The sequence below is a fragment of the Pelodiscus sinensis genome, chromosome 16 (assembly GCF_052426305.1).
Source record: "Pelodiscus sinensis isolate ZL-2025 chromosome 16, ASM5242630v1, whole genome shotgun sequence".
Taxonomy (NCBI): domain Eukaryota; kingdom Metazoa; phylum Chordata; order Testudines; family Trionychidae; genus Pelodiscus; species Pelodiscus sinensis.
The window spans coordinates 13,689,146-13,713,278 of record NC_143067.1 but is presented as its reverse complement, the minus strand read 5'-3'; the positions used below and the strand labels follow the sequence as shown (position 1 = coordinate 13,713,278).

At 43.8% G+C, this 24,133-nt stretch overlaps 1 protein-coding gene across 2 annotated transcripts in view; it reads left to right on the top strand.

The window, feature by feature from the left end:
• The window catches only part of CATSPER3 (cation channel sperm associated 3), a 28,634-nt gene extending 6,054 nt beyond the window's left edge, over positions 1 to 22,580 (top strand). Inside the window, exons 2-8 of one of the 2 annotated variants that reach the window (XM_075900405.2) lie at positions 377 to 530; positions 2,907 to 3,146; positions 13,135 to 13,317; positions 13,743 to 13,883; positions 14,949 to 15,068; positions 20,156 to 20,313; positions 22,394 to 22,580. In XM_075900405.2, coding sequence (XP_075756520.2) covers positions 377 to 530; positions 2,907 to 3,146; positions 13,135 to 13,317; positions 13,743 to 13,883; positions 14,949 to 15,068; positions 20,156 to 20,313; positions 22,394 to 22,496 — 1,099 coding nt within the window. In that variant the 3' untranslated portion in view covers positions 22,497 to 22,580. The remainder of the gene's footprint in view (positions 1 to 376; positions 531 to 2,906; positions 3,147 to 13,134; positions 13,318 to 13,742; positions 13,884 to 14,948; positions 15,069 to 20,155; positions 20,314 to 22,393) is intronic. The other variant, XM_025181207.3, reaches the window with a different exon arrangement.
• The last annotated feature ends 1,553 nt before the right edge of the window (positions 22,581 to 24,133 follow it).

Below are 24,133 nucleotides of genomic sequence, written 5' to 3'. Positions count from 1 at the left end.
TAAAACCGGGCATCTGCTGATCTGGGTGTCCTGGAAAAAGAATGGGAATTTGTTGTCTTGGAACTTTCTGAAAAAAGACTCTGAAGCTTCTCAGTGATTCTGGATTAAAATAAAAATAAACTCTTAACACTGGACATGCAATTTCTATTTTTAACTAGTATATTTTGCAGTGATCAAGCATCTCTGTATTCTTTGCTAATTCCCTTTGTAATCAGTATAGGGTGATGTCTGAAAGGCAGGAGGAGAGGGATAAATCCACCCTGTGCCTGACCTGGCGCTCTCTGAAGTCGTTGAGAAGGAGAATCCACCTGTCATTTGCCAAACTCCTAAAGGTCCTAGAATTTACCAATTTTTTGTCCCTTCAATTGTTTGCTAGGAGAAAGGACACTGAATTTTGTGAATATATACGCAGATTACTTCAGAATCCATTGTTCAGGTCATTCATGATAAGCGTCATCTCACTCAACGGAGTGCTCTTGGTTCTGGAGACTGATTATGATTTTTTGCATAATTTTTATGCATATCTGGAGGTAAGAAGCTGGACAATAAAACAGATGTTATGTTCTTTCATTTCACTAGCATCTGCCGAAGATGCAGAAAGTTTTTGAAGTGTTTTTTTTCTATCCATGAATAATTGAGAAGGAAAGTGGAACAAAAATGTGAGCCTGCATTACAGAAACCAGTATGGATCCATTTTTCCACCTGCAAAGCATTCCAGGCTCAGTAGACATTGGGCCAGATCTTCATATAGTGTAAATAGATGTAGCTCCATTAACACTAGTTTGCATCAGCTGTGGATCTGGCCCAAGGTATGCTGTAAGAGGGGTCATAGAAAGATAAAAGCCACCTCACCTAATTGAAGCCAGCTGGAATGGGCTCCTCCTCACTATTCTCCTACCTTAGGATTGCTGGCGTGTTCTCTAGCTCAGTGTTTCTCAACCAGTGGTACAAGTACCTTTAGGGGTACTCAAGATAAGTCTGGGGGGTACGACAACACAACTGAAATGTGGAGAAAACTGAATTTGTGTTTTAAGTTTTACAACATTTTATTATTTTTGTACTTTTTGCACCCAAAAATTTCATTGCCCGCCTGGCTACAATTAAGTTGTTTTAAACAAATGTGTTGCAATGGTAGAAAAAAAATGTGTCTGAAAACTGTAGGTACTGGTGGTACTTGTAATTATTTTTTAAAAAGGAGTACTTTATAAAAAAAGGTTGAGAAACACTGCTCTAGCCTACTCCCTTCTTGTCCCTGGAATGGTCAAGATTGTCTTTATGACCAGAATGGCAAAAAACTGGCTATGCTGGTTTTATACCACTGGGGCATTTGACTACATCAAGCAGCTTGGTGTCTCCGTTGTGCTGCTAGATATCTGCCCCCAAATATCTGCCCCCAAATATTTAAATAACAAATTAATCTTGTTTTATTTTCTAAATGTTAATAAATGAATAAATGCAATGGTTGAAGCCCAACCCCAGTGTCTAACTCTATAATAACATGTTGGTGGATGTGGCTCTGCCTTGGTAAATAACCCTAGTGTGTCTCCATAATGAGGAGGAGAGCAGAGCAAGAAAACCCTAGTCACAACCATTTATTATTACTGAATTATTTTTAAAAAAATCATGACTGAGGTCCTTTCAGTTGCTGCCAATATTTTTTTTAAACCGTAACAAGTTAACATCACTAACTCTAGCTCATATTTTTCAATATTCAGTTTTCACACTGAAAAGTACTTATCTCCCATGCTCACCTTGTAATTTTCTTGTCTCACACAAGTCATCTACTCTACACAAATATAACCTGTCTTTATAACCTGTCCTAGTAATATGGAAACCAAAAGACAGGCCTGGCTAATATTAAGAAATACATTCATATCTTGAAAAGTTTTAGAGAATTCCAGTTCTGGAAATAGACCTTGCTTAGGGAAAGAGAAGACACATCCATTTAGAGGTTAGAACAGGAGATGAGGTATCGGGGGGACTTCAAGTTTGGTCCTAGGTATTGCCTCTGACCTGGACCAAAGCATAACTTCCCCATGCCTCACTTTCCTCATTTCTACAGTCAAGGGATAATGCAGTTCTCACTAGCAGATAAAATTGTTTTATGATTAGTGACATATTTGGCATTTGCCTTATTCCCTTAAATAAACATCTTCATTCCTTTTCATGGTCAGTTTGCACTTTCAATGACACTCATTCAGTATGTGTGTGCAGTTATGTTATCAAGTTTGACTGCCTCATTCTGGCTCACAACATAACACAATTCCCTGTGGGGGACCTATTTTGTTCTATCAGTTTTCATAGGGTATTAGCAATTGTTCTCATTTCAAGTAAGTATTGTTCTGGGTCCTGTTAGCCAACCCATTTGTTTAGGCAAGTAAGAACTGTCCTAAGAATTGCTTCAGGAGAGAGAGAAGCATTATGGCCTACAGATACATTGGGTGCCATTATAAAAGTGGTATTTACTGCCCTTTGGTATTTATGGTATTCCCAGCACTTGGAATGATAAATTTAACTGTGGTAAATGTCCAGCTTCTAGTGTGCTCAGTGTATTTGAAGAATGAAAACACCACGGAAGGGTGGTACATATCAGGAACATTGGGGTGAAATGTAAACTGTTAGTGAAAACATTCAGATTTCCTAAGAAAGTTGATCCATGTTATTTTAGAACATTAAATAAGACTGGATGAAACACTGTCAGGTGCCTTAGGAAGAACAGCCTTACAATGGCAGGAAGGATTAAGCAGTCTGACTTGCATCCCTGTGTATCTAAGAGTAAGAGATAGCTGTTGGTGAATCTAATTCAGGGTATAACAGGAACAACTGAAGGCTCTTTTCTTCTGCAATCAAAGCTTCCCCTCCCCTGCACAATAACATGTTCTAGATGTGTATTGTTTTCTTTTCAGGTGGCCGATCTGATTATTCTGTCCATCTACACAATGGAGATTTTGCTGCAGTTATATGTGGATCCCTTGAATTACTGGAGGAGTGGCTATCACCTGTTTGATTTTATCTTGCTTGTCATTGCTTACCTCCCATATACCATTGACAAAAATGACGTCAGACACTACAGAACATGGAGCATAATTAATGGTTTCCAGGCACTCAAGATTCTGAAGCTTATCTCCTACAGCAGAGACATGAGGGTAAATTGATGAGCTATAGTTTAGGTGGAAACGCAATGACCTGGATATGAAAATCAGAATTGCAACTGCTCTTTCCTTTCTTTTGATTTCAGTTTTTTATTTTCCCACTTTTCTGTTGCCCTTTGGATCACATTAATAGCTGACCATCAATAGCTGACAAGGGAGCAGCAGAGGACTAGCATTCCACCATGCAAAAGGCCTAGCTTCCATTATCCTAGGTTGCTTTTTAACCCTCATTTCTGAAATGGCCTGAATGTGAATTATCCTGGGTGATTCTTGCTGTTCAACTGTGTTCTGCACCACTTGAGTGGCAGCCATTGCTGACACTTGTGTCAAAACCAGGTCATTTTCATAGAGTAGACAGCTTCATTGCCAGAAGCAGCGGGCAATGCCTAGGGGAACATGCTCAGGGTATGGCTGATGTTCCTTAGGGAGCCCAACTAGCATTATGCTTTGTAATTATCCCCCATCCTCTTAAAATTACAGATCAAACCTCTCTAGTCTAGCATCCTCGGGATCTGACTGGTGCTGAATCAGAGAATTTGCCGGACCATGGGAGGTCAATGTTGTTTAGCAGCATTACGAACACTTCCACTGCTTATTGGGCTCTTGGAAGACGTTTAGGGGTAAATTAGAGCTAAATAACAGAATGCTGACAGCCAACGCTGACGGTGGCTGTAAACAAACTGTAGGGGATGGCGGGAAACTTGGCCACACCTATAATAAGTGGGCATCCAGCTAACTAAAAGCATGCTGGATCACAGATGTTCCTAGACCAGAGAGTGCCGGATTAGAGAGGCTCTACCTGTAGTGGGGTTTTCAGCAGAGGCTCTTCAGTCTTCTGACAGCAGGCCATAGAAGGCTAAAAGAGCAATAAAAGGGTCACAACTCACTGAACTCATGATTGAATAAGGGCAGGATAAAATGGAGTAAGAGTGTTCGCACACAAAGTTGCACCAGTTTAAATAAATGGATGCAACTTCAGTTGTGGAATGGGGCTTGGTCTCTAGTGAAATTGTGCATAGGTATAGCTATGTCAGTCACAGCTGTGGAAAACAATGCCCCTGTGAAAAAAGCAATACCCCTAACCAATGTGGCTATGCCAGCAAAACCCTTGGCATAGGCACAGCTATGGAGACAGACGTGTGCTTGTATAAACACAACAGAATTCGGAATTGATGTTCTTGCACTCAAAGAAAAACTCCTTCTGTTGGTACATGCTACATCTATATTAGAGGACTATGTAGACTGTGTAGCACAGAACTAGCCTACATCTCCGTTATAAGCTATTGCAATGCCTGTGACATTGCAGTGGAAGTAAATGCAGGATTGTGGCACCACTAAAGAAATAAAGCAGAATAAGAAATGATTGTGGCTGCTTACAAAGGAGACAGCCTGGCTACGTCAAGACTGGCATGATTTTCCGCAAATGCTTTTAACGGAAAAATTTTCAATTAAAAGCATTTGCGGAAAAGAGCATCTAGATCAGCACGGATGCTTTTCCGCAAAAGCACTTTTTGCGGAAAAGCATCCGTGCCAATCTAGACGCGCTTTTCCGCAAAAAAGCCCCGATCGCCATTTTCGCGATTGGGGCTTTTTTGCGCAAAACAAATCTGAGCTGTCTACACTGGCCCTTTTGCGCAAAAGGACTTTTGCCCGAACGAGAGCAGCATAGTATTTCCGCAAGAAGCACTGATTTCTTACATGAGATCGTCAGTGTTCTTGCGGAAATTCAAGCGGCCAGTGTAAACAGCTGGCAAATTTTTCCACAAAAGCAGCTGCTTTTGCGGAAAAACTTGCCCGTCTAAACACAGTCGAAGTGTCTGTATAAGGTGCTTTTTCTAAAGAACCCGCTCCAAAGTAGCTTGATGAGAACTGAGTTCAATTCAGTCCTAACCTAGTTAGAAACATCACCTCAGTAATGTAAGCAATTTTTGTTAGGCCCTTGAGTGATCATGGATTTCACTTAATTTTGTTGTAAACCCTTTTAGTGGTTATAGTTTGTGCTGTAGTATAAAGGTAGCTATAACTGTTTCAGTGTTCTTTGTATGTTAACAGTGTGTGCTGAGCCTTGTGGAATGATGTTGGTTGTTACTTGACTGGGGGGTGAAAGTGAATACATTTAATATTTTTAAGTTTTAAAAAGTCCACAGCATAAATATTATTGCTTGCTTTCATTTTACCATAATGTTGTGAAGGGGGAAAAAAAGCTATTAAAAATGTCACACATGATTTTAATCCATGAGTTTTTCTCTGAAGCCCACCAGCCCTTAGTTTTCTCTGGAGGTTTCCCTGGAGGTTTATTTTTTTAGTAGGGAGTTAATGTGGGTAGTGACTGCTCAGTCTGCATTTGTGCAAGTAATTAATTGGTTGGGTAGCCCACCAGAAGTTGAACATTTATTGGCATAATGCTCTTATAATGTTCACTTCCGAGCCTTCCTTCCTCTAGTTTGGATCGTAAATTTCATTGATTGCCAGACTTTTATATGTTAATTATTCAGTGTAGCTAGAAGAGAGAACAAAATTGAGCTATGTGAAATAATGAGTGTGTCAGGTGCTGCTGCCTATCCTTTCTGACAGAAGAACAGCAAGCAAGCTGAACAAGTCATTTACATTTTCCAAAAGCATTTTTTCCATCACAGTGCATGCTTAACTTGTGGAACTCATTGCCACTAGGTAGTAGTGAGACAAAAATCTTATCATGGTTTTAAACTATAAAATAATACAATGTAGCATAAAATTGGGCATCTAACTCATATTACACTTAATCTGATTAGGCACATTTGAAGCTCTCCATAGACACTCATTTGCAGTGGGACTTAGGTTCTTATGTCTCTTAAGTACTTTGAGCATTTCTGTGGATAAGAACACCCAAGTTATGGGATTAAAAATGAATAAGAGCTGTAAATTCTCATGCTTCAGGGCATAAGCCTGCCACTTTCTGTTCCAAGGCAACTAGAATAATCCTTTCTATGCAGGTTATCCTGTAATCATCCATCATCCTGGTTCTTGTATCCTCCTCTGAAGTATTTGGTTCTGGCTGGACAATTCGTCTGAGCCAGCCTGGCATTTCTTGTGTTCGTAAAGACCAAAGCTCTTTGCTCAAAGACATTCTTTATAAAATACACTATAATCTGCTCCAGTGAGCTTTGCTGAAGGGCTGGGAGGTTGTTTTTGCCTATATGCGTATTATAATTAATTAATTGAAGTTTATATTAGCTTTTACCTCGGAAACTGTATTTAATGCTGAAAACTCAAATGTATAACATTCTTGGCATGGTTCCAATTATTAATTAAAAAACTCTTTAAAACACTCTGTCTTCCACCTTGGGGCAATAAATTTCCACCTCGAGGAAATAATTTCCTTGCTGTATTCCATACAGAGCAGTTCTGTTAGCTGTGATGCCAGTCGTCATGTAGGCTCCATTCATCCTTATTTCAGTTTGAAAATAAACTTTTTAAATACCAGGTTGTTCCAAAGATCAACTTTTATGCTTTTTTTAAAATGTATTTGGGATCGATTTCAACATGGTTCACAGTTTAGGAAGACCATGAGCCACAAAGCAGCTGCCTACTAGCAGAAGCACATAGGGAGTCTTACAGATTTCTGGAGGTGAACAGGAATGTCAGGATGTGCCAGAGAAACTAAAAATTATTTGATGCTTTTCTACGAGGGCCCTTGCTAGATTGCAGTCGCCAATGGCATTTTATGACTCTCTTGTTACCTTTAGCTATGGGTGATCATTGTTCTTTAGGATCTTGTGGACAAGCCAAATTTGCTGAACATCATGACATGCCTTGTAGGGATGTGAGTGGTTAACTGGTAAGCCTCACCTTTAATGGGTGAAGCTTACTGGTTCCAGTTAACTGGTGGGGGCTGCAGAAGCTACCCGCTGGCCATGGCAAGGGGCTGTTCCAGCCCCGTGGGACCCACTGTGGACAGGGGTGCTCCAACCTGGCCAGAGCAGCTGCTATCCATGGCAGACTTGGCCTGCTCTGGGCATACTGCAGGCAGGTGTTCCAGTTGGCTGGTGCAGCCCCTGTCCGCAGCAGGGGGGCTGCTTCAGCCTGGCCCGCAGCAGGCAGGTGAGGCTGCTCCAGCTCACTCAGGCTGGAGTGGCCCCGCCCCTACCTCCCTTTAATTGGTTAACGGGTTAAACATTACATTTAACTGGTTAGCCAATTAGATGGGATTTTACATCACCAATGCCTTGGTAAAAAAATCACCTTTTTTGTGTAAATTGGCTTTTGTTCCCACTCTGGGACACAGATACAAGAATAAAATTAGGCAGTGAGTGCTTGAGATTAACAGGGTTCAGGCGGTGGCTAGGTTTTCAAAACCAAAAGATGAAGGCAGCCAATGTGAGTTACCTTTAACAAGTGTAACCAGATCTCTGTATGTCTGTTATTAGTAACACTGTACAAAGTGTTAGTTTCTATAAGAAAGGGCATACAGTTTCTATGCTCTGTATGCACTAGAGATGTTGACATGATTGCCACATGCCAAAGCAGGTCTGGCATTTCATCCGGCAGAGAGCCGAGGTGTTGATCAATAATAAATAATGTGGAATATAAATATTGTAACTTATATTAAAGTGTACAGTCTATAGAGCTGAATAAACAAATCACTGTAGGACATTTTAGTTTGTATGGTCTTTGCTAGTGCTTTTTATATAGCCTGTTGGAAAGCTAGGCAAATAGCTTGATGGCATCAATGTACCCCCTGGAAGACCTCTGCATACTCCTACAAGTATTCATACTCCTGGTTGAGAATCACTGCATTATAAAACCTAATTTTCAGTTGACTATAGCTTTGCCAAACATTAGCCCTGCAGGCTGAAATTTTGCATGCTGGGAGTCTGCCTCGGGCTAAATTGTTTGGAAAACTTCACTCAAAACGGTTCAGTCACTTCTAAGTACAAAGCTAGGAAAAATACATTGTTTTGCCCATGCTAAAATACTCTGGGAACCTCTTCTCTGAAAAGCTCTGCTGCTCCTATTCTTTTCAGCAGGGGCTGTATATTTAATATGGTGTTGGCTTTTATGATAGAGATAAATCTTTTGCTGTGCCCAGGAAATTCTGCCCTAGTTATTTATAAGGCTTCCCCCCCACCACACATGCTCCATAGAGGTTTCATAGATTTTAGCAGCTAAAACTAAGAATCTTCACTGAGCAAGCTCTGTCCCTTCACGAGGTCCATGTGTGACCAGCCTGTGCACAGCTGAACCGCATAGAGTGACTGAGTACGCGCCAGCCAAAGGCTATGGGAGATCAGAAGGACTTTCTTTCTAATAGTTTCTCACAGCAGGATGGGTCTGGGCACTGAGATCAAGGAGCCCATCTCGTATTCTCCATTATCCCTCCCAATTCTCCCCTGCTGGCATACAGGAAGCGAGAAAGAGGGGGCTAAACAGGGCGTGGGATGGTGGGGGGAAGGAGTAGATTAGACCAAGGAGTTTAGTGAGACTGGAACTCTGGGGAAGAGAAACTGGGATGGGCAGGGCTGTCCCTGCCAGTGCTGGTGTCTTACACAGCCCAGCACTGGGTCTCCTCCCCAAACAGCTGCTCCACGTGAGGAAGAAGGGGGGCTTAAGCTGTGGGGAAAGGGGTTGCCAACTCTTCCGGACCAGACAGACTGGACACTGTTTACTGCGATGGTGTCTGCTCTGTCAGGTCTGAGAGAGTTGGCAACGCAGAGGCAGAGTCGTGAGGGAGGCCTGGGCCAAAGGAGAAGCAGGTGATCATGCAGCTGGCTGGAGAGAATGGCATTTTAAAGGGAAAGCACCACTTCTCTCCAGCTGCCTGCTACGGGGCTGCATCTGTTTGGTCTGAGTCCTGCTAGTGCTACTTACTGCCATCTGGTGAGCAGGGGCTGGGTGCTGAGCTTTGAGGGGGTGGCTAGAGGACAGGGCTGCCAGAGTTCTTGGTGGCCAGGGGGCTAATGGAGCCTCTGCACTAAACCGGGTGTGTGGGGGGGCGGAGGCAAAGCGATGGGGGCTGCTGGCTCCCATAGGCAACATGCAGCTGTATAAGGGACCGGGAAATTTGGGGCAATTTGATGCCCCATATTTCATGGTGCTCTACATGGCTGTGTATTTTGCATATGGGTAGCGGTGGCCCTGGGGATGGGGAATAAGGATGTTAAATATCGAGTAATTTACTAGTCGATGGAATTTCCATTGACTAGTCAATAGGCACTTCCGCATTTCTCCTTTGAAATGTACAAGAGGCCAGTACATTTCAAAGGTGAAATGTGGAACTTCGCGTGCAGCCCGGGATCAGTGGGAAGCCCAGCTGACGCTAAGCTGCATGTGGTGTGCCAGCTTTGAAATGTACACGAGTCTCCAGCGGGGGCTCTTGTGCATTTCAAAGCAGAAGCGCCAGCATGGAGCCTAGGATCAGTGGAGGATTCAGAGTCCCCTGCTGACCCTGGGCTCCATGCTGTGCTGCTGCTTTGAAATTGAGCCCGGGGTCAGATCCCAGGCTCCATGCAGCATTTCCCTGGAATTTGGGATCAGCGGGGGAGTCCCCAGCTGACCCTGGGCTTTACGCAAATGCCATGGCGGCGTTTTAAAGGGTTAGCGCCGCACAGCTGATCCCAGGCTCAGATGTGCGGCACTGCCGCCTTTGAAATGCTGCCTCAGGGTTTCAAAGCAGCGCCGCATGGAGCCTGGGGTCAGCTCTGTGTGGCGCTGCATCAGCCCAAATGCTGAGGAGGCATCACCCCAGGCTCCATGTGGTGCTGCCATTTTGAAGTACCTCTCTTCCCCCTCCTTTGCTGCCTCTAACTGATAGTCAGCAAGGGAGAGGAAATCGACTAGTCGACTCGACTATCTGATAAGCATTTGCTTATCAGATAGTCGACTAGTCCTTAATATCCTTAATGGGGAATGGCTGGGCAAGGAACCTGCTATGGGATAAGGAGTTTGAGGGGGAGGGTAGGTTGGATCTGGTCGGGTACGAAGCCTGTGAAGGAAAATGTGGGGCAAGACAGAGAGTCAGTTGGCTGAGAAGGAAACACTGAGATTGATGAGGCGAGGGGCAGGGAGGAGAAAACTTGAATTGGCTGGTCAAGGAAACTAGGAACCATTGGTGTAACAGTTTTTAATTACATCAGCATATCTAATTTTTTCTCCAGGATCTCTGCCTCGTTAGTTAACAGAATGGACAGTGCTCACTTACAGAATAGCTCTTCAATATTTTGCTTTCTCTTCATAGTCCCATGCATGGCCCTCACCCTTATTTATTGTACACTATTCAAACCCTGCTCTGAAGACAGGGTTATTGATCTTGGCATGGGCTTTTCTGTGGTACTCATTGCTACAGTTTGAGTGCTTCACAAATAACCCCCATGAGGGGAGAGGGTAGTCTTATCCCCATTGCACAGAAGGGGAATCAAGGCACAGAGAGATTAGGTAAAAAGTGTCCACTAACTTTGGGTGCCCAATTTGAGACACCCAGCACCTGAAATTCCATGGTATGTAGCAGTATTTAGCACTTTATATGTTCAAAGCACAGGGTTCAGTAGCTGCAGCAAGGTGGCAGGGTTCCGTCGGTAAATATTAGAGCTCTACCTGAAGGAGTTGATGTTTTGCTGACTCATTGTGGCATGCAGTGCGCTCACTCATCCAGGGCGGAACAGAGGTGGGAGTGGCGCTTTAGAGATTTGGAAATGGAGAGCTCAAACAGTGGTGATCCTGGAAGGAATCTTTAGGAAATGCGATGCTCAGAGATGAAGCTCTGATTGAGGTTTCCAATATGCTCTTCTCTTTGAGTTACCCATAAAGTTAAGCAGCTCAAAACAATGAATTTTGAGCTTAAATCCAGGTCTGTTGATGCCACATTTAAAAGCAGTTGGTCTTTGCTCTCTTTTTTTCACCATTGCTACCACTGTTGGAGCTGCCACCATTAAAAAGTTTAGGGAAAAAGGCTAGTGGTGCATGCTGTCCTTGTATAAAAAAGGCTTCAGCATTTTGTCACATCTGACATCTGGATGGAAGCCCTCTGCATGAAACTCAATCTTTAGAAAATGGAGGGGATGCCCACAGCCGAAAGGAAACATCTGGAAGAATAAGCCAGGGGTGTGACTGCTTCCTAAATTATTGGTGTGATTATATATTTCTTAGGGCAGACAAGGCTTAGGGAAACCTTGAACTATCCACCTGATTGCAGGGGAAATCCTTCATCCATCATCACAAGATTAACCACTTGGCAATCAGAAGAGACTGGAAAGAACATTTTACATTAGCTTTTCACAAATCTGAAAACCAGGAAGTGCCACCTCAACAGATCAGCTAGGTAGCTTATGAAGCTTTAACTTGAGATTCTGTCAACAACTTGAGACAGTGTCTAAAAAGGGACTGATAAATGGATATTCCCTGAACCAGTGCACTGAGAGAGATCCTCTGGCATTATGAAAAATGTACTAATCAGGGGAAGTCCTATAATCCGTTCATTAGTTAGTGTCTGGAGTCATAAAATATTGATGCAAGAGGGTGTGTGTAGATTTCTGCAATATAGAGTTAATAGAGATGTTTGCAATTTGGCTGAGATCCATTCCTAATGGTCTGACTCAGGCTGTATTCCCTAATCAGTACTCCCATCAGTTCCAAGGAACGCCTTGCACACACACATTGATGTCATCTATAGGACTTTAGAAGGATTTGTTCTGTCTCTTAGGCTGTTCCTGCCTCAGTGATTTCTTAATAAGTGCAATACACAGGGATTACCATAATGGAAAAGCCTATTGGCCCATTTGACAACCTGATTTGCATCCAATACTGCTTGTTCCATCTAGTTATTATACAGTGGTGATGGGGTGGGAATTTCTTCCTGACCCCAACTCACGAGCAAACTCTATACTGAAGCATAAGAAGCAATCGCTCTTATAATTTTTAATCCAGCTAATTTAATACAAAAGCTCGCCTTACCAAATGTCTAGTCTTTTATTAACATAATCTATTATTGTACAGCAGTGAATGTAACAGGGTTATTAAAATTGGGGTGAAAATTGTCTGTTTTAAATGTGCTCCTTTTGACCTGATTGAGTGCCCTTAGTTGTTTTACAGGATACAGCAAAGCTCTTTAATTTTTCATCTTTCCACTTCTTTATATATTTGTCCTGTTTAATAGAAGAAACAAAATGAGTTAAATGCATCATGGAGTACATGGTTGTTAGCTAGAACAGTGTCTCTCAACCAGTAGTACAAGAACCCTTAGGGGTACTCAAGAGAAGTCTGGGAGCTATGTAAACACAATTGAAATTTGGAGAAAACTGAATTTTTGTTTTAATTTTTACAGCGCTTTATTATTTTTGTACTTTTTACACTCAAAAAATTGTATCACCTGCCTGGCTACGATTAAGTTGTTTAAACAAATGTGTTGCAATGATAGAAACAAAAATGTGTGTGTCTGAAAACTGTAGGTACTGGGGGTACTTACAATTTTTTTAAAAAAAGGGGTACTTTATTGAAAAAAAGGTTGAGAAACACTAAGCTAGAAGACATGTAATTAATAATACTTGGCACATCTATAGTGCCTTTCATTCTAAGACAACAAAGCGTTTTAAACATGACTGAACAAAGATTTACAACACCCTTTTGTAAAGTGTAATGGGGAGTCAGTGACAGAGTTGGGACTAAAACCCTTAATTCCATAGTCCCTGTCTCAGGTTCTCACCTGTAGGCAATACTTCCTTACTACTGACAAGTGGAAAGGATTCTCCTGTAGTTCAAGAGGCAAAACTGTGTCTGTAATGGCCACACATGATCAGGACCTTGGTGTTTTCAGTGTCTCACTTGACAGAGTTAGGCCACCTCCCCCACCACAGCACTCGGGGTGATTGGCTCAGGCCAAGGGAAGAGCGTCACCCATTGAATCACTGACATCACTTCCTGTGCCGTCATATGACTTAAACAAGCATTTTCTTTCATTTAGAGCTGCTTGTCTCCTCTCTAACCTGCATGCACTTGTTTTTCTCTATTGTAGAGTTTGATAACGGCTCTAGGCCAGACTGTGAAGGCTGTGACCTACGTTCTTGTCCTGCTGTTCCTGTTAATGTTTATCTTTGCCATTTTGGGTTATGGATTGTATGGCGACCCCGACACCGGAGACAGTAAAAATTGGGGCAACCTAGCATCTGCTCTTTTCACTCTCTTCAGTTTAGTAACGGTAATTCCTGTTGTCCTTTCCATTTTATGGCTGCCTATTACCGAAACTGTTGTAACTGCTGCCTCTGATTTTGGCAGCGATGTTGAGAGAAGCCATTTAATAATATTGCGATTGTTCTCGGCATTAAAGGTGGTGATAGCTATTCCGTGGGTTTTATATAATGTCAGATGGTTGTGAAAATTCAGTTTGATGGATAGATTCATTTTCTGATATTAAAAATTCAGAGGAGAAAGCTTGTTGAGCTGATACCAATGGGTTATTTAGTGGCTTTCATGTGACATCTGAGTTAAACCTGGAACTTTAAGCAATTTAAGCAATTGGAAAACCAAGGTCAGTTTAAAAAAGAGAAAGAGAGAGATTTAGTCTGGTCTGTAAGTCATACTGTGGTGTGAAATTAACTGATCAGAGATTCATTGCATTTGCAGGTGGATGGCTGGACAGACTTACAGAATGAATTAGACCAACACGGTTTTAAATCAAGCCGAGCTTTCACAATAGTGTTCATATTGCTGGGGTTCTTTGTGTTTTTCAATATATCTATTGGAGTTGTGATTATGAATATCCAAGTAAGTTGGGTTTCCCTTTTTCTTTGTATGTCTCTAACTCCAGGGCCATTGGTCTGAAAACTAGTATGTTCATCTTTGGAAAGCTGGCTTTTTGACACTGTTAGGGTATTCTACACTACCCCCCTATTTCGAACTAGGGGGGTAATGTAGTCATTCGGAGTTGCAAATGAAGCCCGGGATTTGAATTTCCCGGGCTTCATTTGCATGATGCCGGCCGGCGCCATTTTTAAATGCCAGCTAGTTCGGACCCCGTGCCGCGCGGCTACACGCGGCATGGACTAGCTAGTTCGGATTAGGCTTCCTATTCCGAACTAGCTGTACGCCTCGTTCCTCGTCCCCCTCCCAGCTCATGCAGCATGAGCTTCTCTACCAGCCAGGCAGTATGCAACTACGTACTGATACTCAAATAATAATAAAACTTACTTAATTAGAAAATACCAGACATTTATATGTCCGGTATTTTTTCAATTTGTTTCCTGGACAGAAAACTCAAATACCGGACTGTCCGGTTCCAAATCGGACACCTGGCAACCCTACTTGTCTGTTGTTATACAGAGACAAACAGAGCCAGCCCGAAACGCTCCATCCTCACTCAGCTGCTAAAGGTCTCCTGCCCTTCCAGGCTTATCAGCTACTCACTCCTCCCATATATGAGGGTAATGGAAGTTTGCCTGAAGCCCCAAACACTGTAATAAGGCTGGTCAGAACCAAGGGCAAATTTGTATCCATTTAAATTTATGGCCTACAGAAGGATTGTCTTGTAGCTTCCCCTGTAGCATTTGGTGCTGGCCACAGGATACTGACCTAGACAAACTGCTACTCCAGTTTGTAATGGCCGCTATTTTCCTGTGACATCCCAGGTGAAACAATGAGCAAGGGATGCCAGTAGGGTGGTGGAAATCTGTTGGACTGACCCTACCAAACTCAGCCTATGATAAGAAGAGCTTTGGTGCTATCAGTTTGGGCTGGATTTAGATCAGTGACTTAAAGGCAAAAGCGTCTCTGACTAATTGCTTATGCCATTCAGTTAAGGCCATTTAACACACACTGTTTTGGTATTTATAGGACTCCACTCAGAATTATGAACGAGAGCTTAAAGCAGAAAAACAAGCTGCTCTTCAGGCAAAAAAACAGGCCCTATTACAAAGACAACAAGAGGAAGTAAACATGCTAATCCACCAGCAGGTAGATGCACTGAACTGTATTTACTTGAAGTATATTGAACAATATTAGTATTACAAACATATGAAAGCAATACATTAGTTGTGTGAGACAGCAGAGTTATCTTCAATTCAGGACTTTAGAATCAGTTATCTAACAGATGTCTCAGAGGGGTAGCCGTGTTAGTCTGTTAACTTTAAAAAACAAGTAGTCCTGTAATACCTGAGGGTATGTCTACACAGCAAAGTTATTTAGAAATAACAGCCATTATTTCGAAATAACTGTACTAGTGTCTACACAAGCTAACCATTATTTTGAAATTAATTCAAAATAGTAGAGGGCTTATTTCGAAATTGGTCAACCTCATTCCATGAGGAATAGGGCCTATTTCGAAATTGCTATTTCAAAATAGGGGCCTGCAGTCCTTCCCAGGGTGCCCTGCTGGCCACTCTGGCCTTAACCAGGAAAACTCTCCCCCCTCCCCGGAGCCCTTAAAAGGGTAGAGTCTGGTCCCAGTGTCTGTGCCAGCTCCAGGTCTTCCAGCCCAGAGCCAGTATTCGCTGCCCCTGACCCAATGGCCCCAGCATGAGCCAGGCAGCCACTGCCAGCCAGCCCTCCACCACTCCCTGGGCCCAGGAGCTCCAGCTCCCAGGAGCCTGCCAGGGGCCGGAAAAGGCAGGAGCCTTCCTGGTACAGTGCGGAAATCATGGACCTGATTGAGGTTTGGGGGGAGGCCTCCAATGTCCATGATCTCTGCACTAGATGGAGGAACGCGGCCGTCTACGGGAGGATGGTTGCCAGCCTGGCCACCAAAGGCCACATCCAAACCCAGGAGCAGGTTCAGATGAAAATTAAAGAGCTGTGGCCGGACTATGCCAGGGCCACAGAAGGCAGCTCTCAAACAGGAGAGCTGCCCCTATTTTGACGCCCTGGACCGCATCCTGCGGGGGTGGGACGGTCTGTGCCCCCCAGGTGGTTATTGACCCTGGGGCAGAGGGCCCTGACCAGGGCACAGAGAAGGAAGAGGCGGAGGAGAGCGAGGAGCCGCAGGACCTCCCAGCGGACCTGTCGCCGGTGTCATCCGGGGAGGCAACAACATGTGAGTGCCATCACTGTCCCCTTATGGGAGGCTGGGGTGGAGGGAAACCAGGGACTGCATGTATGGGCCTTGCTGACCACGGATTATGCAGCAACCTGTGCACGTGTGAGCATATGCTGTGCCATCCATGGGCACGTGGCCCCAGCTGGCTGCCACAAGGGCCTTGGCCTGTAAGCCACAGGCATGTGTGAAGAGATATGACATGCTCCTGACCCCAGGGTGGGACACAGCAGGATACCCTCTCTCCACAAGCCCCCTCTACACAGAGGGAGGGGACAGCTCTCCCCCCCACACACACACTATATACAGCACAGAGGCATGGGTGCAGTCCCAGGGCAGCTCCCACTCCTGGGGATAGCAGGACATCCTGAACATGGCTTCTGTGCAAGCACATCGGCTCTGATGGTGTGCAGAACTGTTGTCCTCACCTTGCATAGTGGGGCTGGGCTTCACCCACTGTGTCCTCAGGGATAAATAACCACTTCTCTTGTTTCTCCACAGCCGCACCAGCTGCGAGTGCAGGGTGCACCACACCACCCGGGGCGTCCTTCCACACCTAAGAACTCCGCAGACCCACTCGTGCAGTAGAAGGGTACCAGCAGGAGCACCTGGGGGCACTGTGAGCCCTGCACCACACCCTCGAGCACTGAGTGCAGGAAGACCTGCAGCTCTGGAAGAAGCAGCTTGCCCAGGGCCGTGCCATCTGTGAGCACCTGCAGACCCTGGTGCAGAGCTTGCTGCCTCCTGCTGCTCCAGCCCCTGTTGCCTCCCCAGCTACTGCTCCTCCTCCCACTCCTTCTCCCCCTTCTGCTTCTTCCTCCCTACCCTTCCCACCCCCCCGGGGACACCGAGGCCCCGCACTTGCAGTGCTGGGAGACAGTTGGGCCGGCGAGACCCCCAACCCTGAGCTCTGAGCTTCTCCTCCCGCTTCCTCCCCTTACCTCCCCCTGCCAGCTCCCTCTTCCCAGGTTTCCCCCTCCCCTCTCCCACCCTCCCTCCTCCCCCCTCCCACCATCTTTCCCCAGTCTCACCTCAGTTTCATTCCCCCCCACCCCAGTTTTGTTCAATAAAGAGACTTTGTTGTAATGAACATGTGTCTTTTATTGTACAGCAGAAAGGGGGGTTAGAGAGGGGTAAGTGGAAGGATGTGAGGGAGGAATGAGGAACAAGCCCCCAGTGGGCCACACCAGAGAGACTGTTACTGCCTGCAGAACATGCTGCCAGGCTCGCAGCAACAAGTCCGGGAGAAGCACCAGAGTGCCCAGGGGCAGCTCCAGCTCCATGCTGCAGAGTGCTGTGGTGTCCTGAGTGAGGGCAACCAGAGCACGCGGGGAAAAAAATGCTTTGTTGTCTCTCAGGGTATGTCTACACTACCCCGCTAGTTCGAACTAGCGGGGTAATGTATGCATACCGCACTTGCAAATTTGAATTTCCCGGGCTTCATTAGCATAAGCGGGGAGCCACCATTTTTAAATCCCCACTGGTTCGAACCCCGTGCAGCGCGGCTACACGGGGCTCGAACTAGGTAGTTCGGACTAGGTTCCTATTCCGAACTACCGTTACTCCTCGTGAAACGAGGTGTACCGGTAGTTCGGAATAGGCACCCTAGTCCGAACTACCTAGTTCGAGCCCCGTGTAGCCGCGCTGCATGGGGTTCGAACCAGCGAGGATTTAAAAATGGCGGCTCCCCGCTTATGCTAATGAAGCCCGGGAAATTCAAATCCTGGGCTTCATTAGCAAGTGCGGTATGCATACATTACCCTCCTAGTTCGAACTAGGAGAGTAGTGTAGACATACCCTCATTGAGGTAGGCAAGCAAGCAGGGAAACCTGAGATCTAGCTGTCCTGGGGGCGAGGGGTGAGTCCCTTTAAGCACAAGCCTCAGATACCTTGCATAGCTGCTGCCTGAGGCTAACTCCTGACCTGATGCCCTTCCAGAACCAGTTCCAGCCGGCCTTAAATGTGATTCAGCGTCCAATCAGTGTGGACGTGCTATTTTGAAATAGCAAAACTCTATTTCAAAATGCATTTTGTGTCTAGATGCGTTATTTTGAAAGAACGTATTTCAAAATAACTATTTTGAAATAAGATATTTCGAAATAACTCTGTAGTGTAGACATACCCTGAGAGACTAACAAATATGAGCTTTCGTGGGCACAACCCATTTCCTCAGATGAGCAGAGGAAGCTCATGATACTATATATATATATTTTTTTGTTAGTCTATAATGTGCTACAGCATCATTCGTATCTCTCAGAAGTAATTTTTAAAGTTTTTTCACCTTTAGAAATAAAAAGCCAAGTCGAGTGGAAAACTCCCCTGAATATTTACAATAATAATTTCCAAAACAGATTCCCATTGGTGTTTTTTTCTGAAATATTTCTGCATCGTTCCCATGTTATTAAATGTAGATCAGTTTGTAGTATAATGGTATCTCAGTGCTGCGCATATATGCCTCTGTAACCATATATTTCTTTTGATTTATTGTTAAGTTCTACAGGCAGTATTTTGAAACCCACTACAATCAGGTCACAGGCACTTCTCAAAGATGATTTAGGTTATGTCCACACTGTCCCACAGATTGGAATACAGGGGATGTGAATAGCAGTACACACAAAGTGCTGCACTGTAGCTTCTCCCCGCCACCCCATATGGGTGTTGCAGGTGCAAACTAAAAAGTTCCTAGTTTGGATTAGTGTAGTCCTGTTTGAAGAGGACTATTTTTCTGTGAACAACAAACCTTTTAGCTTGTGTTCACAGTGTCCACTGTAGGATATACAGTGCAGCATTTCGCTAGTCACATTCCCATAGTCTGATCCATGAGGCAGTGTAGACGAGCCCTCACTCAAAATTGGCTTTCTTCCAGTTTTTAAAGTAGAAATATCATTTCCCCTGTTTAACACTTAATCCAATAAATTGATCTAAAGTCTGATTTTGTGAACTTGAAATTCAGGTAATGGATCATTTTGACATTTTTTTACTCTGACGGTTTTTGAAAATGGACTTTTATGAAGCTGATTTGATATAATTGTAAATACTGCTATTTCAGCATAGATCATTGGAATAATCTGACTGCCTTTCTTCTGCCATCCCTTCTTCTCTCTCTTATTATTATCAAATATAATTTAACACTAAAGAGCTCAGTGTGGCTCAATTACTGATGCTTTAACTTTTGGGAATATATGAAGTCATTGATCCAAGTTCTTTAGAGGGTGATTGATTTAAGGTTAAGCATTTCAGTTCCCTCTGGTATCCACTGCTGAGAGATACTGTTACAGGAATGATCTCTTTGGAGGAGACCCTGAACTTTCATCCCCTCTGCTAGATCTGGTACTGGTAGTTGTTCATGTGCAAGACAGTGATCCTATGACTTCTGAAAAGAGTGTAAATTTGACATCCTGGCCAATGTTCTCTCTGGATACTTCCCCGGCTAGGTAGACAGACGTGCGATATCTCTGCTTGAACTAGCATGCTAAAAGTAGCTGTGTGCTCATTGCTGCATGGGCAGAGGCTTGGGTTGCCAGCCTGTGCTCAGACTTGGGTGATTCCAGTCAGTCTGAGCTCTGGTGGCCACATTCACGCTGCTGTTTTTAGTTTGTTAGCTCAAACCAAGCTAACGCTATCATGTCTATGTGAGCTGGGAGGCTTGCTTCAAGCTGCCATTTAGATGTACCCTTGGTGTGTTAAAAACAAATGTTATATGGCCAAAGTCCCAGCCCATCCTCCAGTTTTGTATACCCCATGTTAACACTCAAGAAACCAGGCATTCCTCATGCATATTGCCAGGGCAATTGTGTGTGCCAACCTGGGTGTGTAAAACTGGAGGCCTGGGTGAAAAGCTCTGGGTAAGTTATTGCTATGTTCTAAGGTTCCATCTGTATCCACCATCTCTGCACTGCTATTATCTTTCATAAAGCTCCTTTAAATACCTGGAAAATGAAAATGTCTCTAAAATAACCCATTTTATTTTAACAATGTGTTTTCCTGGGATATATGTATTTTTTTACATTAGAAAACCAGTGAGTATAAAACCTTCAGTGAATTAGTGGAGGACTTTAAAAAAACATTACATCATTCTGATCCTATGGTCTTGGAAGATTTTTGTGCCAGCATTCCATTTATTGATCTTTATGTGACATCCCTTGATCTTCAGGATGATACAGTTTATCGGTAAGTAACTTAGGTGTAAAAAAACAGAGGCCAAGATGCTAACAATCTTTAAAATGTGTGTTGGAATTGTTTTCTTTCTTTGGATTAAATACTGGCCATCCTTTTGGCATTGTTACTGGAGAGTCTGTCACCTATTGCTCTCTTTGGGTGAAATAGCTGTAGATCTCTGACTGGATTGTGAGACACACGTAGAGACATTTGATCTAACTGAAGCTGATTGTGAGAGCATGTCTACACTACCTGCTTAGTTGATGGGCCGTGGGGGGGAGACAGGGGGAGAGGAGCACAGTGAACTCAAACAAAAAGTTTCCTAGTTCACAGAAACGTAGTCGTCCTCAAACAGGGCTACACTAATGCAAACTAGGAACCTTCTAGTTCACACCCACGTGGTTGCACAATGCTTTGCCGTGTTTGATTCCTGAGTGTAGTCTTTTCCATTGAAGTCTGGGAGCTCTGCAAAGGCATTCCGGTAACAAAGCCATGCTGTACATTTAGGGTATGTCTAAACTACATGGCTCCGTCGACTTCATTTGCGGCTTCATTTGCCTTTGCCTATGTGTCTAATCTACATGCCTCTGCCGACAGAGGCATGTAGTCCAGACACAGCCTTAGGTATATTGGTCTTTGACTATACACAACACTGGCAAGTTATTCTGGAAAATCAGCTGCTTTTCCGTAAAAACTTGCCAGCTGTCTACACTGGCCGCTTGAATTTCCGGAAAAGCACTGACGATCTAATGTAAAATCATCAGTGCTTTTCCGGAAAAACTATGCTGCTCCCGTTCGGGCAAAAGTCTTTTTCCGGAAAACTGTTCCGAAAAAGGGCCAGTGTAGACAGCACAGTAGTGTTTTCCGCAAAAAAGCCCCAATTGCGAAAATGACGATCGGGGCTTTTTTGCGGAAAAGCGCGTCTAGATTGGCCACGGACGCTTTTCTGGAAAAAGTGCTTTTCCGGAAAAGCGTCCTGCCAATCTAGACGCGCTTTTCCGAAAATGCTTTTAACGGAAAACTTTTCTGTTAAAAGCATTTCCGGAAAATCATGCCAGTGTAGACGTAGCCGTGGAGCATAGGGCCTGGAATCAGGGGCTTGTGGTCCTAAATACTTGAGCTAAAGGAGAACGTATGAGATGAACGTATTGTTAAGTAGCTCTTTATGAGCTTTATGAGCCACAACAGCTTCGTCATTCCTTTCAGTGGAGGACAGTGGTAACATGTATACACTGGCCAATATATTTACAGGTTCTCACACCAGCTCCTTACACTCCACCCCATGGAAGAGTGTAAGGAAGGAGGGGAATACCAGATATCACTCTAACCTCCTGCAGGGGTGTAACGCCCACAGCCGGAACCAAACCTGGGACCTATAGAGTTTAGTGCATGAGCCTCTTACAGCTTGAGCTAAAAGCCAACTGCTGCTCAGCTAAGGCTGTAGTAGGGCAAACTTATGCTTTCTGTAAGTGGTCTAGTGCCACTAGATGGGATAGTACAACATACCCGGTAGGTGTGTGGGTTACACCGGCATGCAATGATAATGATGAGATCTAGAGGGAACTGATGTCTGGCACTACTATTTCATGGGTGGGAGAACTATCATGATGCAGTCCTGTGTGGAGTGCAAGGAGCAGGAAATGGGAATACTCAAGACCTGGCAAATGCAAAGGCTTCTATTAGGGAGGGTAAATTTGATTGTGTAATAGAAGCTGATTTGTCATGTCACTACAGCAACAGATTTCTTCAGAGATCGAGTAAAAAATCTTTCTTCATTATTATGCACAGAACCACTCCCCCCGCCCCCAGCAACTGATTATCCAGTAATTGTTCGTCATTCATTTTATCTTGTTCAATGAGCAGTGAAAGATCAGATTAGCTGAAGAGATAATAGTTGTGTGTATGGTTTTTCAATGGGCTCTTCATATTATCCATTTAAGAGAGTGATAATCAGATGATATAGACTCATAGACTTTAAGGTCAGAAGGGACCATTATGATCATCTAGTCTGACCCCCTGCACAGTACAGGCCACAGAATCTCACCCACCCCTCTTAGAATATTTCAGTTATGCCCTTTGCTTCCTTCTATAGGTTACAAGAACTCTATCATGAACTTGTTGGCACGTTGAACTCCATATTGGAAGACATAAGAGAAAAATCCATGGTGGCCCCGGAGACAGATTTGAAGAGTTAAATATTCTAGTATGGAATATGTAATGCTTTGTCATTGTAAAACCACTGTTTAAAAAGGGCATAAACACACATAAATAGAAACTCAGAGGAGATTTGTTTCCCCCTTTTGATAATGTACTATAGAGTGTTGTCTTATATTAATAGTGTACACTAATGCAGTACTTTTGATAAGAGGCAATGTGGACTAGATAGAATGCTTGCCTGGGATTCAAAAGGCCCAAGTTTTATTCTGAATTTTGTGTCTAATCTGCTGTCTGACCTAAGGCAAGTCACTTCACTGCTCTGTGCCTCGATTTCGCCATCTGTAAAATTTGAGATAATAATACTGACTTCCTTTGTAAAGTGCTTAGAGAGCTACTGATGAAAAGATAAGAGCTGGGTATTATAATTATTATGATAAGAGCTAGGTATTATTGTTATTATAATTATTTAAGGACTTCAATGTGCCTTATAAATATTGATTGATGTAGATATTATTGTGCATTACCAGTTTTCAGATGGGGCAACCGATAGAGAGATTTAAGGGCCTGATACTTTCTTTAAATTCTGTGGACAAGATGAGATTAGATCCCCATTCTCTTGACTACCAATCCAATGCTTTAACTTCCTGAAGAAGATCATCCTTGCCCTTAACATTCAAAGTGTATGTGAGGTAATGTAGGGACTATGCTAAACAAGAAGTAGTTGAAACATGCTCAAGAAATTATCCATAATCTTTCTAAATGTAGTGATAGGACTCCGCAGTTAGAACCTTGGCTGAACCTGTTTGTATTTGACTCTTTGGAGACATGCAGGCAAACACACCCACTATGCTTTGCACTAACTCTTGAATATCTGAAGAAAGAGATGCAGCTGCTTTAGTACAGTGCACTTTGTACTCGTTATAGGTCAACAAATTGGCCTTGTTAACACTAGTTCTACCCTTGATAAGTAATTCCTCCCTTCTTTTGATATACTTGCATGTATCTATTTCCCTGCCTTTGTAATTTCCACTCCAGTGCATCTGATAAAGTGGGTTTTACTCATGAAAGCTGATGCCCAAATAAATCTATTAGTCTTTAAGGTGCAACAGGACCCCTTGATGTTTTTGCAAATGTGATAACGTTTTTCTGAACAGCTCATTCTTTTGCAAAGCTATTATAGAATCATAGAACCATGGAGCTGGAAGAGACCTCAGAAGGTCATCAAGTCCAGCCTCCTGCTCTAGGCAGGACGAATCCCAACTAAATCAACCCGGCCAGGGCTTTGTCAAGCAGAGACTTAAACACCTCTAGTGATGGAGACTCCACTACTTCCCTAGGTAACCCATTCCAGTGCTTCACCACTCTCCTAGTGAAATAGTTTTTCCTAATATCCAACCTGGACCTCTCCCACCACAACTTGAGACCATTGCTCCCTGTTCTGCCATCCGTCACTACTGAGAACAGCCTCTCTCCATCCTCTTTGGAACCTCCCTTCAGGAAGTTGAAGGCTACTATCAAATCCCCCCTCACTCTTCGCTTCTGCAGACTAAACAGACCCAACTCCCTCAGCCTCTTCTCATATGGAGTTTATTCCATACCCAACCAGGCATTTGTTTTAGCCACAAAATGAAATGAACCATGCAGGCAAGTGCAAAAGAGAGAGCAGGAGGAGATG